The sequence below is a fragment of the Nerophis lumbriciformis genome, linkage group LG06 (assembly GCF_033978685.3).
Source record: "Nerophis lumbriciformis linkage group LG06, RoL_Nlum_v2.1, whole genome shotgun sequence".
NCBI classification, from domain to species: Eukaryota; Metazoa; Chordata; class Actinopteri; order Syngnathiformes; family Syngnathidae; genus Nerophis; species Nerophis lumbriciformis.
Window position 1 is genome coordinate 30099587 of NC_084553.2, and position 15557 is coordinate 30115143.

General features: G+C 37.3%; 1 protein-coding gene across 7 annotated transcripts in view; it reads right to left on the reverse strand.

The window, feature by feature from the left end:
• Positions 1-15557, reverse strand: part of rnf111 (ring finger protein 111) — a 63983-nt gene that overhangs the window by 1431 nt on the left and 46995 nt on the right. For 5 of the 7 annotated variants that reach the window (XM_061964077.1, XM_061964076.1, XM_061964073.1 and 2 more), the window contains 3 exons: positions 4416-4511; positions 4121-4207; positions 3740-3843 (listed from right to left, as the gene is read on the reverse strand). In XM_061964077.1, the coding sequence (XP_061820061.1) occupies positions 3740-3843; positions 4121-4207; positions 4416-4511 (287 nt within the window). The remainder of the gene's footprint in view (positions 1-3739; positions 3844-4120; positions 4208-4415; positions 4512-15557) is intronic. The other 2 variants (XM_061964079.1, XM_061964075.1) reach the window with 1 other exon arrangement.

Consider the following 15557-nt stretch of genomic DNA (forward strand, 5'->3'; position numbering starts at 1 on the left):
ATTCAATTGTAACCCACATCACACTGTTTAAAAATGACATGTCAGCTGATTTTAAACGCCCTGGGGATTGGCTGCCACTACTCCAATCAGCGCAGGTGCAAGCAATCAGCTGCTCCTGTTGTGGCTGGCAGCAGACTAATGCTGTAGCGGCACACAATACATTCTTTAGTTGTAAATTATCCACTCAAAGGATAAAATAACAAAACGGTAAGATGCAAAGACTTAAGTCAACATGACCTTCATCTTTGTAGTGCCGTGCACCGCTCGCAACTGGTTGACGGCGCGATGGGCACCCTGAACTCTATTGTAAAAATGTGTGTTTCTACATTTGTTGTTTGTTTTATTTTATGCTTAATCTAGCATATTCACATTGGTTAAGTTTGTAATTGTGTTACCTTTAATTCGGCTATTATGGTGTCATTTTGACAACTGTTTTGACTGTATTATAATTGTAATATTTAAATGATGATAAATAAATGTGTTTTAGCATGTTTTAGTAAACAATCAGTTGCTTTTTCAAACACGTCTTTTATGGTAAACTGCAAACATGAGAATGCCAAACAGGAAGTGCTTAAAGTTTAATGGCTTTGAAAATACACAGAGACAAAGTCTAAGTTCATTATGTTTTTCATGGTGTCTCTTTGAAACTGCAATTTTTTCCTCAGAATTTTCATCTAACAAAGTGTTTTGCCAAAAGGATTACCGGTATTTGTGATGTGTACATTTTCAGAATGTGCTTGTTCTACTTTTGGCCAAAGTAAACAATCTGAAGTTGTCTTTATTTTTTAATTGTTATGCCATGATTTTACCAGTCCGCCCCACTTGGGAATAGATTTTCCCCCATGCGGCCCCTGAACTAAAATGAGTTTGACACTTTACTTACTTTTTATCTTATGTTATATCTGCACCGTGTATTACATTCAAATCTCTAATAAAGACAATATTTACACAGCTATACTGTATATCATTTTAATCCTTAAGGGACAACAATCTTTTTACCCAAAAAGACCAGACTTTGGAAGAAAAAACTAATTTCAAAGTGCGTTTGACAATATTTTGTAGTTTATTCCTTAAAAATATAGTGGGGTTATTTTGTATAAAAGTATAATAAAACAGGTTGTATGATGTATAATGTAAACGTGCAGTGAGTAAGCTCAGACATGGCCTAAAACGCCCTTTTAAACATTGACAATAATATATAAATACATTGTTGTCTGTCTATCTGTGTTGGCCCTGCGATGAGGTGGGCACTTGTCCAGGGTGTACCCCGCCTTCCGCCCGATTGTAGCTGAGATAGGCTTCACCGCTCCCCGCGACCCCGAAGGGACTGAGCGGTAGAAAATGGATGGATGGATGGGCATTTCTTGATATTTTGTTTTAATTCGATTCTTGAAAATTATGACTCAATTTAATAATTAATATTAAAGAATAATCGTGATTCGGATGTGAATCAATTATTTTCAGTGTTCCTGTTATGAATACATTCTGGCTTTCAAAGGGTTAAACACTCCGAAATATTGGATGTATTTGTTGCCATAAATAGGTTTAAAGTCTGACTTGTTTATTGATGTTGGAGTGGAAAAATATTAATGTTTGCAGCAGGTTTTGGGAAGATGGAATTTGTTACACTATGACCACACTTTTCTTTTCTTAATCTATCAAATCAATGTCACTACCAATCATTGAGCCTAATAACACAATTAATAATTAAATGCTTGCCCGGAAAAGGGTGGAGTGCCATCTCCGGGTTGGGGAGGAGATCTTGCCCCAAGTGGAGGAGTTCAAGTACCTCGGAGTCTTGTTCACGAGTGAGGGAAGAGTGGATCGTGAGATCGACAGGCGGATTGGTGCGGCGTCTTCAGTAATGCGGACGCTGTATCGATCCGTTGTGGTGAAGAAGGAGCTGAGCCGGAAGGCAAAGCTCTCAATTTACCGGTCGATCTACGTTCCCATCCTCACCTATGGTCATGAGCTTTGGGTTATGACCGAAAGGACAAGATCACGGGTACAAGCGGCCGAAATGAGTTTCCTCCGCCGGGTGGCGGGGCTCTCCCTTAGAGATAGGGTGAGAAGCTCTGCCATCCGGGGGGAGCTCAAAGTAAAGCCGCTGCTCCTCCACATCGAGAGGAGCCAGATGAGGTGGTTCGGGCATCTGGTCAGGATGCCACCCGAGCGCCTCCCTAGGGAGGTGTTTAGGGCACGTCCGACCGATAGGAGGCCGCGGGGAAGACCCAGGACACGTTGGGAAGACTATGTCTCCCGGCTGGCCTGGGAACGCCTCGGGGTCCCACGGGAAGAGCTGGACGAAGTGGCTGGGGAGAGGGAAGTCTGGGCTTCCCTGCTTAGGCTGCTGCCCCCGCGACCCGACCTCGGATAAGCGGAAGAAGATGGGTGGATGGATAATTAAATGGATAACTAATGCTACACTAATATCTACACATGTAGTTATTTTAAATCCCTGCTGACGGTAAATTTAAAAAACTGAGTATTCAGATAATGTGTAGTTATTACTTATACTATTTTTTATGAAATATGTTTTTTTGAGCTTATGAGGCAATTAAAATTACCGTATTTTTCGGACTATAAGTCGCAGTTTTTTTCATATTCTGGCCGGGGGTGCGACTTATACTCAGGAGCGACTTATGTGTGAAATTATTAACACATTACCGTAAAATATCAAATAAGATTATTTAGCTCATTCACGTAAGAGACTAGACGTATAAGATTTCATGGGATTTAGCAATTAGGAGTCACAGATTGTTTGGTAAAGGTATAGCATGTTCTATATGTTATAGTTATTTGAATGACTCTTACCATAATATGTTACGTTAACATACCAGGCACGTTCTCAGTTGGTTATTTATGCCTCATATAACGTACACTTATTCAGCCTGTTGTTCACTATTCTTTATTTATTTTAAATTGCCTTTCAAATGTCTATTCTTGGTGTTGGGTTTTATCAAATCAATTTCCCCCCAAAATGCGACTTATATATGTTTTTTCCCTTCTTTATTATGCATTTTCGGCCGGTGCGACTTATACTCCGAAAAATACGGTAATTATGTGCACTGTGTATGCAAACCTCACTGATGCCTCACATAAAGTGTGCTTAAAACGGGTCATATACTGTATATCAGAGATTCTCAAACTGTGGTACGGGTACCACAAGTGGCACATGGCCTCCATCCAGTGGTACCTCAAATAATCACTTGATTAAAGTAGTGTTTTATTTTCCTATAGTCAAATACAGTGTTACTTTTCAAACTATGTGTAATGTCACAGTGGCCAAAACTATTAAATATAATTGTTAATTAAAACCTCTGCGTGAATAAATGGTGAATAAGATACTCTTTAGGGTTCATATGTTTGTAAATCTGACTGTGATGAAGTCAGTGCCTCACCAGTCATGAGCCTCACCACACGTCACTGATATATATATATATATATATATATATATATGAGTGTGAATGTTGTCTATCTGTGTCGGCCCTGCGATGAGGTGGCGACTTGTCCAGGGTGTACCCCACCTTCCTAGAACTGTTTGGATAAAGAATATTTGGTTTGTCGCGTCCGATATTAATATCTTTATTGAGATGAACATACAATAACATTACTGTCCACTTGAGGGCATACATTCACTAAACTAAAAACATATCTGAATGAGTGCCAAAAAGTGGCACAGTGGGGCCTAATTTTAAGGCGCTATGGGGGTTTTTTCCCCGAGACTCGACACGCGTACCTGACGTCCTCCCCCTCCTCCAGAATGGACAGACATATGGTGCATTTCTCCTCTGTGTCTTCGTCCGCCCCCTCGTCTTCGTCCTGCTTGCCGTGCAGCTTCCTCTGTAACGTGACAAAGCAGAGGAGACATTGTAATTGATGTGCAGCATCCAAGGTCTGTTGAACAATCCCACTGTGTTCCAAAAAATTCTACATCTATACAAATAATATAATAATTTCTACAAAAGAGAAACATTCAGGATTCCTTTGGGGACAGAGAGAATGGTCATTTTGTCCTGGGAATAGAAGAGTGAATGATTAACATCCCCCCCCCTAACATCTAGTGTACATGTGAGCAGAGACTTGTTTCCAAATGGATTGTTTGTTTATTATTTCTCACCGATTCAGGGGTTGCGTGCATATTTTTCCCAATAGATGCCCAAGCTTCAGGAGTTAACTGTTGGTCAATGTCTCTCTCCAACACCTTCTGTATTGGGTGGCAGGGTGTTAGATGGCTCCTTTAGTTACACACTAGGGAAACCCTTCCCCAACAGTATCTGCATCCACAGCTAAAAGACACTACAGTACTTGGCTAAAATGAGTATACAAAAGACCACTCTGTCCCAAAACACACTGAAGCAAAACATGCATCCAACAAAGTCAATATATTGCTATAGACACACAACAAATCTCACCTTTTTGTATTTATGTGGGTAAGTGCACCTCTCTATGGTTCCCTGAGAGGCTCCTCGGTTTACAGTCCCCAATCGTTCCTCTAAATGCAGCAGGTCCTTCATGGGAGGCAAACAAAAGAACGCAACTCATTGTCAAATGTTTCATCAATTTATAATTGACTGGATTTAGGTGTGCTGTCGCCGCAAGATGAGGCTAGCAGTCATTGGAATGTTTTTCAAAAATATTATTTCGGGATGTAACCATTGAGCAGCCACCGATTAGTATTGGACGATTTTTATAAAGAAGTACATTTCCGATTAATGCCTTTTCTTGGTATCTTAAAGGGGAACTTACACCTCTTTTTTTTTAAATGTTGCCTATCATTCTCAATTATTATGAGAGCCAAAAGCACACAAGGGGAAATTATTACTGTGGGGGACTTTAATGTCGCCTTGGATAAAGTTCTGTACCGAAAAGGGAATTATTCAATGAATTATCATCCTCAATCTTTACAAAAGATTCAAAATGTTATGGATGCATTTGCTTTAATTGATATCTGGAGATTCAAAAATCCTAGGTTAGTACGATATACATGGAGAAGACAAAACCAGGCAAGTCGTATTGACTATTTTTTTATATCTTTTTCATTGCTAAACAAAGTGACTGCAATATCAATCGATGATAAATTGCGTTCTGATCATAATTGTATAGGATTAAATATTGCAATTGAAGATAATACACATGGGCCCGGATATTGTAAGTTTAATCAAATGCTTCTACAGGATGATGAATTTATTGAAAAAACAAAGCTATTTATCACTGACTTTTAAAAAAATGTAAGATCATCAAATCCCCAAATAGTCTGGGAAGCCTTCAAACGTTTTAGGGGATATGGCATTGCGTACTCTTCATGGAAAAAAACTTAAAATGTCAGAACAGGAATTAAAGAAAGAAATTGAGGACTTACAAAAAAACATTGATAGTAGCGATAATCTAACTAATGAGAAACTGTATTCCTTTACAGTCAAACAAGAAGAGTTAGCAGACTTAGTTGAAAAACAATTATTGAAAAGTTATGACTGCAACAGAGCAATCTGGATGAAAAAAGGTGAGAAGTGTTCAATTCTTTTTTTTAAATATCCAAACAAAAAAATCATTCTAAAAATAACATTTCCAAGCTTATTAAAACAAATGGAAAGGTATTGGCTACACACACCTAGGGATGATGTTTGATAAGAAATGATCGAGTTCGAGCCCATTATCGAATCCTCTTATCGAACCGATTCCTTATCGATTCTCTTATCGAATCAAGATAGGTTGTTGTATATGGAAAAAAACACAATATTTGGTTTAACAAAAGCTCACTTTTATTTTATAAGAAAAAAATATATATATATATATATTGACTGTTACCCCCATAAAAAGAAATAACAAAAAATATTGACTGTTGTTACCCAAAGTATATTAAGTGGGATTTTTCAGAAAAACAAATATATACAGTAACACAAAAACAACCTGTCTCTGTGATCACTATAAGTGTATAAATAATAATATAGTGTTAAATAAAATCAGTCCCTTGGGCACAAAACTGAAAATAATACAGCTCTCCAAAAAGTGCACTTCTGCTGCTATTGGAACATACTAACTACCACACACTATGAACACCACAGTCATCAATCAACAATTCTTCCCCCCTTACATGAGAGCGAAGCCTGGCAATAATTGCATATTGCCTGTTCTGCCCTGACTATACGTGTTGAGGTTAGACAGCTTGGCAGACAGCTAACAAACAATCCAAAGCAGATTAATCCATTTAGGCTCTTTGTTGTTGATTTTGCTTTGTCTTTTCCTATCTTTACTTTTGTCTTGCACTGGACTGTGATTTTTTTTTTTTAAACTGAAATACACACAATGTCAAATGTATAAGCTATGTGATTCAGTTAACATACTGAAATGTAATACACAATATGTAAATATTAGCTTCACACAAATATACAGTACTATCATCAAACAAATACTTCTGAGTGTTGGAACTATTTCGATGGTAGAAATATACGACTGGCAGCCATTTTAAGTCCTCAAAACATCCATTGAAACAGTGCACAAAAATCGTTTTTCAATAAACATCTTAGTATCAAACTTAACCACTTTCCACCTTAATATTGAGTTACATAAACAAGTAAAACAGTTTACTTACAGACTTATCTTTTCCAAGGCTTGTAAGAGCTAACACAACTTGTCTACTTCTCAATTGTTCATGAACTTAACTGAGTCGCCAACCCGGAAGTGCCCAAACTAATGACGCGTAGTATTTTCATATCGCCACAAGGTGTCAGTAAGAGTCTACAATCAAATGGGCATAACATTGCGGTCCCACAGAGCATTTCCTGTATGTGGGAAGGGATTTGTTCCCAGGGATTCGAATAAAGAACCAACTCTTTTTCTTTACTATAGTGGCCTCAATAACGGGAACCGGTTCTCAAAAAGGGATTCGAGTCCATGGAATCAATTATTTTCTTATCGAACAACCGGGAGAACCGATTTCGAACATCATCCCTTCAACATTGTTGAAAGAAATGGAAAATTACTTTAAAAATATTTTTTCAAATCCGGTAATCCCTCCTGAAACTACAATTTTTTCCCCAGAAAATGATGAAAAAAATTGAATTCAGAAGAAAGCCATTCACGTGAAGGCCTCATTAGGGAAGAATAACTTGTGGAAGCGGTTAAGTCATTTCATCCAGGGAAAACCCCAGGATTAGATGGAATACCTATTGAGGTTTATCAAGTATTTTATGAAGAGGTTAAGAAACCATTGCTTTCTAGTTTTAATTACTCATATAAAACTGTTTTTTTGTCTAACTCTCAAATAGAAGGTCTTATTTCTTTGTTATTGAAACAGGAAATAAATGGTCAGTATAAAGACCCAGTTTATCTAAAAAATTGGTGTTACGATGCTAAGATCCTGGCAAAATGTTTGGCTACACGCCTTAAGTCTGTTTTGTCAAATATTATTCACCAAGATCAATCAGGTTTCCTACAAGGAAGAAACATAGGAAACAATATGAGACAGTTATTAGAAATTATAGAAAATTATGATATGGAAAATAAACGAGGATTCATTTTTGTAGCCGACCTGCAGAAGGCATTTGACAAAATTAGCTTAGATTTTATTTGTAAAAGCTTAGTTTTTATTTTATTTTGGCAACTCCTTATTACACTGGATCAAGACGCTATATAATAAAACAAACTGTATAATTATCAATAATGGATACATCTCTGGGACAATACCTCTATTAAGAGGTCTAAAACAAGGATGCCCTTTGTCTCCATACCTATTTATTATTGCTATGGAAATATTGGCAATTAAAGTTAGATTGAATAAAAATATTGAAGGGCTCAGTAATAATAATAATATTGAAAGTAAATAATGTATGCAGACAATACAAGCTTCTTTATCAGCCCCAATCCTCATTGTTTACAGAACCTTCTTAATCTTTTGGACATCTTTTCACAGCAATCTGGGCTTAAGCTTAATTATGATAAATGTAAAATATTAAGGATCGGAAATTTAAAGGTAACGTCCTTTCGAATGGAATGCAAAGTGCCTGTTTTGTGGACAGATGGACCAGTTAACATACTTGGTGGTGTTGTCCCAGAGAATCTGGAAGATCTAGGCTCAGTAAATTACGATAATCGACTAAGAAAGCTGGATAAAATTATGCAATTATGGAAAGGGAAATCCTTAACCTTGTATGGTAAAATATCTATTGTCAACTCGTTAATTATTCCTCAATTTATTTATTTATTTTTGTCATTACCTGCGCCATCACAAAACTTTTTTAAGGTTTATGAGCGGAGGGTCTTCGATTTTGTCTGGGACACCTTTTTCTTTAGGATTTTAAAGATGATAAAAAACGCTTAAAAAGATGTGGCTAATGGGAATCACCTTTGTAGCCTTCAAAGCCCTCTAAAACAACTTCAAAACCCTCCATCAATGTTTTATATACACACTGCAAGTATATATATAATGTAGTAATAAACGCATTCATAACAATATGTAATATGTGTGAATGTGTGTGTGAATGGGTAAATGTGGAAGTAGTGTCAAAGCGCTTTGAGTACCTTGAAGGTAGAAAAGCGCTATACAAGTACAACCCATTCAGTATTTACCGTATTTTGATGATCTTAAGCATTGCCGGAATTTATTTCCTCAGCTAATTTATTTCTGTTTCCATAGAAGCGCACTTCCGACAACAAATGTGTGTTCCTACTTCCGGAAACGAAGACGAGTGTGTTCTAATCATGGCAGACATGGCAACAGACAAAAAGACGACTATTTTTGGACAAATTAGGATTCACAACCTTATCTTTTTGAAGCTAAATATACGGAAGATGAACCGTTGCTTCAAGAAGCGAGCAAAAAGGATGGGTGCAGACGCTGGAGCAGACGGACACCGAGAAAGTGAGGTCGGCGTGACTTTGACGCTGTAAATGTTGAACTTGGAGCCATGCTATGCCGACATAGATGGAGTACTTACCCAAAATAAACTGGTAAAAACGTCCCCGGCTAGCTGGACCAAACGCACAACTGTCCTTTGAGTGAGTCACACGCAGTGCTTGTTATTAAAACTACAGTACATACAGTTGAGCTAGCTGTGTACAAACAAAATATGAAATGTGGGCTAATACTTACAGATACTGTAATATTATTGTTCATGTTTTTCAGTCAGTACAGATTGGTGTTCCATCGGATTGTGTTGTGCATTACAAACTCAAAAGCAATTTGGTGGCAGACATAGAAGCCAGCTTATCTCTTGCCATAGTTAGCTTACGGCTAATACCGTAGGATGCCGATGTGTTGCTACTGGGAACTCTGCAAAAAAGAGTTCATCCGTGTTCTCTTTTACAATAACAATGTCGCTAAAGCTTGGAAATTATACAGGTTACGGAACGCAAATGAAGTGTTGTTGGCGGTTTTTAATGCATTTTTTAAGTGATTTAGAAGTAGAATTGATTGCTCCCACCAGCTGCATTCCTAGCCACCTAGAACAAGCCTATTTTTTACAAGTTAGAATGCAAAAAAAACCTTTTGTCATCTTGTCTCTCATTAGGATTATGAACCACAGGCAAAACTTTTTAAAAAGTGCAGTTCCCCTTTAAGCAACATTATCACCGGAGAACGATGCTAAACATGTTACACACTGAAAGCAAGCAGGAGCAGGCATGTTAAAAGCTAAGCTAACCGCTAAGCTAGCTCGAAACAACACCAAGAAATAATACCATCAAATTAACAAGTAGATGAATAGTCTAGAAAGAACATACCATAACAACTAGAGATCGATCCATATGTTTTTAGGGCCGATACCAATTATTAGTAGTCAAACAGGCCGATAACAGATATTTGGAGCCAATATTCATTTGCGGTTAAATTTAGTTAAACATAAATAGTATACGCCAGTTAAACATAAATAGTATACGCCAGTTAACAGCTGGACACGGCTTTAAGTTGTTTAACATTAATTTTAGGAAATGTCGGGCCAGTAGTGTTTCTATTTCTGTTGTAAAAAAAAAAAAAAAAAAAAGTGTAACGGTCGTTTCCGATAAAATAATATATTGATATAGATATACGTAAATTTGCCAAATATCAGCGTTGATAATCTGTCGATCCCTAATAACAACTGTTGGTATGTCAGCATTGTCACAGTCAGTGCACGACACGTAAGAGGAAAACGAAACAAACCATAAATTGGTGGTGTCGACATTAATTATATGATCAATATTAGAGTGATTAGATCGATATTTTTATTTTCTTAAAATTATTTATGTTGTTTCTTTTGTTAATGTTTAGAAATTCAGAAAATTATTCAATGGGCATTGGAGGACTTTGAGGGCAAAAATAATTTAAATTAGTTACTTTTGTTTAGTTAGTATGTACTCTTGGCTTTGTTTTTGTATGTACAAAACCAAAAACCAATGAAGGTGCCATGATGTCCATCCATCCATTTTCTACCGCTTATCCCTTTCGGGGTCGCGTGGGGTGCTGGAGCCTATCTCAGCTACAATCGGGCGGAAGGCAGGGTACACCCTGGACAAGTCGCCACCTCATCACAGGGCCAACACAAATAGACAGACAACATTCACACTCACATTCACATTCACACACTAAGGCCAATTTAGTGGTGCCAATCATCCTATCCCCAGGTGCATGTCTTTGGAGGTGGGAGGAAGCCGGAGTATCCGGAGGGAACCCACGCAGTCACGGGGAGAATATGCAAACTCCACACAGAAAGATCCCGAGCGCAGGATCGAACCCAGGACCTTCGTATTGTGAGGCAGACGCACTAACCCCTCTTCCACTGTGCTGCCTGTTGGCATGATGTGTAAATCGTAAATAAAAACAGAATACAATGATGTGCAAATACTTTTCAACCTACAGTACCAGGCTAAAAGATTGGACACACCTTTCGATTCAATGCGTTTTCTTTATTTTCATGACTATTGTAGATCAGGGCGAGCACTATTTTTTTTTGGGGATAATCTAATTAAGACATATATATATATATATATATATATATATATATATATATATATACATACACCGAGCGCGATAATGTCACGTTATCGATTGGAAAATGCATTTTTAGACTATGTTTTGCCTGAGCAGCTAGGAGACACCGAGAGTAACAAGTTGTGGAAAATGGATGAGAAAGGACAGATTTTTAAAAATAATAGTAGTTTGGGGACCCCTGTTTTAGATTGTCACTGAAGGCATCAAAACTATGAATGAACGAACACATGTGGAATTATGTACTTAACAAAAAAAGGTGAAATAACTGAAAACATGTTTTATATTCTAATTTCTTCAAAATAGCCACCCTTTGCTCTGATTACTTACTTTGCACACTTTTGGCATTCTCTCGATGAGCTTCAAGTTTGATTCAAATGGTTTTCACTTCACAGGTTTTATAGTTTTGATGCCTTCAGTGATAATCTACAATGTAAATAGTCATGACAATAAAGAAAACCCATTGAAATGAGAAGGTGTGTCCAAACTTTTGGCCTATATACTGTATAGTCAATTGAATACACTGCAAAGACAAGATACTTAATGTTCTAACTGGTAAACTTTTTTATTTTTTGCAAATATTAGCTCATTTGGTATTTGATGTCTGCAACATGTTACAAAAAAGCTGACACAAGTGGAAAAAAAGACTGAGAAAGTTGAGGAATGCTCATCAAACACTTATTTGGAACGTCCCACAGGTGAACAGGCTAATTGGGAACAGGTGGGTGCCATGATTGAGTATAAAAGCAGCTTTCATGAAATGCTCGGTCATTCACAAACAAGGATGGAGCGAGAGTCACCACTTTGTGAACAAATGCGTGAGCAAATTGTCGAACAGTTTAAGAACAACATTTCTCAACAAGCTATTGCAACAAGGAATTTAGGGATTTCACCATCTACTGTCCGTAATATCATCAAAAGGTTAAGATAATCTGGAGAAATCACTGCACGTAAGCAGCAAGGCCAAAAACCAACATTGAATGCGCGTGACCTCTGATCCCTCAGGCGGTACTGCATCAAAAACCGACATCAGTGTGTAAAGGATATCACCACATGGGCTCAGGAATACTTCTGAAAACCACTGTCAGTAACTACAGTTTGTTGCTACATTTGTAAGTGCAAGTTAAAACTCTACTATGCAAAGCGAAAGACATTTATGAACAACACCCAGAAACGCCGCCAGCTTCGCTGGGCCCGAGCTCATAGAAAAGTGTTCTGTGGTCTGACAAGTCCACATTTCAAATAGTTTTTGGAAACCGTGGACGTTGGGTCCTCCGGACCAAAGAGAAAATTGTTCTCCTCAGTTCCCAAACGTCTACTGAGTGTTGTTAAAAGGAAAGGCGATGTAACAGAGGTAAAAATGCCCCTGTGCCAACTTTTTTGCAATGTGTTGCTGCCATTAAATTCTAAGTTAATGACTATTTGCAAAAAAAAAAAATTCTCAGTTCGAACAATACATATCTTGTCTTTGCAGTGTATTCAATTGAATATAAGTTCAAAAGTATTTGCAAATCATTGTATTCTGTTTTTATTTACGAGTACAACATGCCAACTTCACTGGTTTTGGGTTTTGTAATAAAAGAGAAGAACAAGGTATTGTTATTGGTCGATCCACTCATGGATGATCGGTAGCAGAATGTGCAGCCTCATCCCTGATCTCTTCCATTATTGTGTTTGAGTGAAAATGTACAAAAATCTCAGGACAAATGGCACTTAAGTGTGTGGATGAGTGTACTTTTGAAAGTGCATGATAGGCTGCTTGATACAACTCCAGAAGAAGAATAAAACTTGGAGCAGAAATGTGCACAGATCAGAGTGCACAGAAATACTATTTGCTAGTGATGGGTCAAACGATACTAAAGCATTGATGTCTCATTAAACACAAGGAGTGATAATACTGTGAGTCTCAATGTAAGTATTAATAAAAAAAACACTTGTGACCGATACAGTTGCTGTTTCATTTAACTGTACAAGCCAAACTGTGTTCATCAGGAAGAGCTTTCTATGGGCAGCTCATACTAAATAAAGTGTCGCGTTTGACATCAGTTTATGTCTTCACTCTATTGCTGAAACCAGGACAATATTCTTAACACTGGAAAAAGTTTTAGTACCTCAGCATTAGTTTTAGTAGTTGTATTTCTTTCTTAATTTTATTCCTCTAGTAGTACTGTTTTCATGATTAAGTATTTCAGCATTTTTTTAAATGAGCTTTATATAATGTGTAACTATTCACTACTTGTTTGCTATTTGTGTTTTTATAGTCTATGTTTACAGCTGCTAAATGTGTGCGGTAAAATATATTTGTTGCTCTATTGCTCCCAGGGACAAATACAGTTATTTCCATTGAATTCATCACTAACCTAAATGGAATTAAGAAAAATTGGCTCTTTGACCAGAGTTAAAAATGCCATATTCCTTTCTGCGCAGCAATTCATTTGTAAAATTTTGGATTTTGAGACTTAATTCAGTAACTTTTTGTAAAAGATTAAGACAAGTATAACTATTTAGTTTTCTTTTCGGAGTATTTTTGGTTTCAAACTTGATTGCATGCAAATAAAAAGTACCTTTTTTGTTACCGCTTGGACTTTTCTATCGACAATTGTACTTTTCTGGCTATGGTGTAATCTTATTTTAAGTAATTAATGTGGAGCTGTTTTTTTATTTTTAATGTGGTGTTACTGTCATGTATCAAATGTATGCATTCCCTTTGCCTAATGCTGTACATATATCAAAGCATTTTTGAAATTTTAGACCACAGGAAGAGAAGCTATTGCTATTGCAGCAGCTGATCAGAATCTCACTATACAAACTATTAATTCATTTGCAAATGTAGCCTTTTATTTAATCCAGCAGATGGCGGATGACCATTATGAAACACCAGCACAGTATCAGTGCAGTGTTGATACAGGTAGTAAGTGTGCCATACACTAACTGAGGCGACATTTAGCCCTCACTACCATATGCTCTACGTCAGTGGTACCAAACCACCGGGTCGCGGCCTGGTGCCGGACTGTGGATCGATTGGTACCGGGCCGCACAAGAAACAAAAAAATTAAAATAAAAAAAAAATATATATATATATATATATATATATATATATATATTTTTTTTTTTTTTTTTTTTTTTTTTTTTTATTAAATCAACATAAAAAACACAAGATACACTTACAATTAGTGCACCAACCCAAAAAACCTCCCTCCCCCATTTGCTCATTCACACTCATTCGCACAAAAGGGTTGCTTCTTTCTGTTATTAATATTTCTGGTTCCTACATTATATATCAATATAGATCAATACAGTCTGCAGGGATACAGTCCATAAGTACACATGATTGTATTTTTTTATGGACTTCTGCTTTTTCAGTTGGTCATTGTGTATCTGTCTATTAAAAAAACCTCAAACAATAAAAACAGAGTTACAAACATTTTTGTTCTGATTATTACACTTGCCATTCACTAGATTGAACAGTAAATGATTAAGCTGACGCAGTTTTGTAAACATTATCTTTCGGCATCATATATATATTTCCCCTTGTGCTAGCATTCAACTGCCTACACAAGTTGCCGAAACAAACATGGAGTCAATAACTCTGCATTGCAGTGACTCTGGTGTCTTGGGAATTAATGTTTTCAGCTACTGGACTGACTGTCACAAGGCTGCTTTCACATGTTGACACACTCAAAATGTGAATCAGCAGGATGCAGTTACTCAATACAGTTGGCTTGTGTGCCTAAATGTCAAGAATCTTAGCTATGAGCATCAGGCCTAGCCAATGTGTATACATTTTTAAACTAGCATTTAGCACATGAAACCTTCATGAAGGATGTTGAGCAAATGTTTGTGCGTATCAAATTCGGTTATAACTTTGTTTTTGTATGCCTGCAAAATCAGCCACCATGGGACCACGGAAAGCAGTGAATGTCAGCGCTTTGATAAAGAAGGTGAGAAACACTATTGAATTAAAGCAAGAACCCGTAGCAAAGCATGAGGGTGGCATTAGTGTGGCTTTTCTCTTCCTTCATCACCATCTTATCCAACAAGGGTGTTCATTGACAGTTAAACAATACACACATATTTAAATTTGGTCCTTATTCTCCTTTATGACATACACTTGTTGCAAAACAAAATCAATAGTCACAATAACTAAACAAAATTAAAAACTACTGTTTTAGGCCATGTCTATATTAAGCTGGATAACTCCTTAAACAAATAACTATTTAGCCTAAACCCCCTGTCACCCACACTAACCCATCTTTTAAAGTTCCCCTTCTTGGGAATTGTTTTACACGGGTAAGTGCGCCATCTATTTCTTGAATCTCCGGCTCTTACGTCGGTATGGACTCATTGTTTATAAATTGAGTTCGGAGGGGAAGTGACGTCAGAAACAACGCGCCACAGCCAGCTTCACAACAACCGGTTTCCACTCAGATGTAAACACTACAAAGATGGAGGCGAATCGTCCAGACATGCCCGTGTTTCTCCTTCTACATGTACAGGCGCTTGTAGAAATCACACATGAATACCCTTACGAGAAGGAAACGCGTGATTGTAGCTATTTCGGATAAACCACATCTCAGACGGCAACATAGCAATG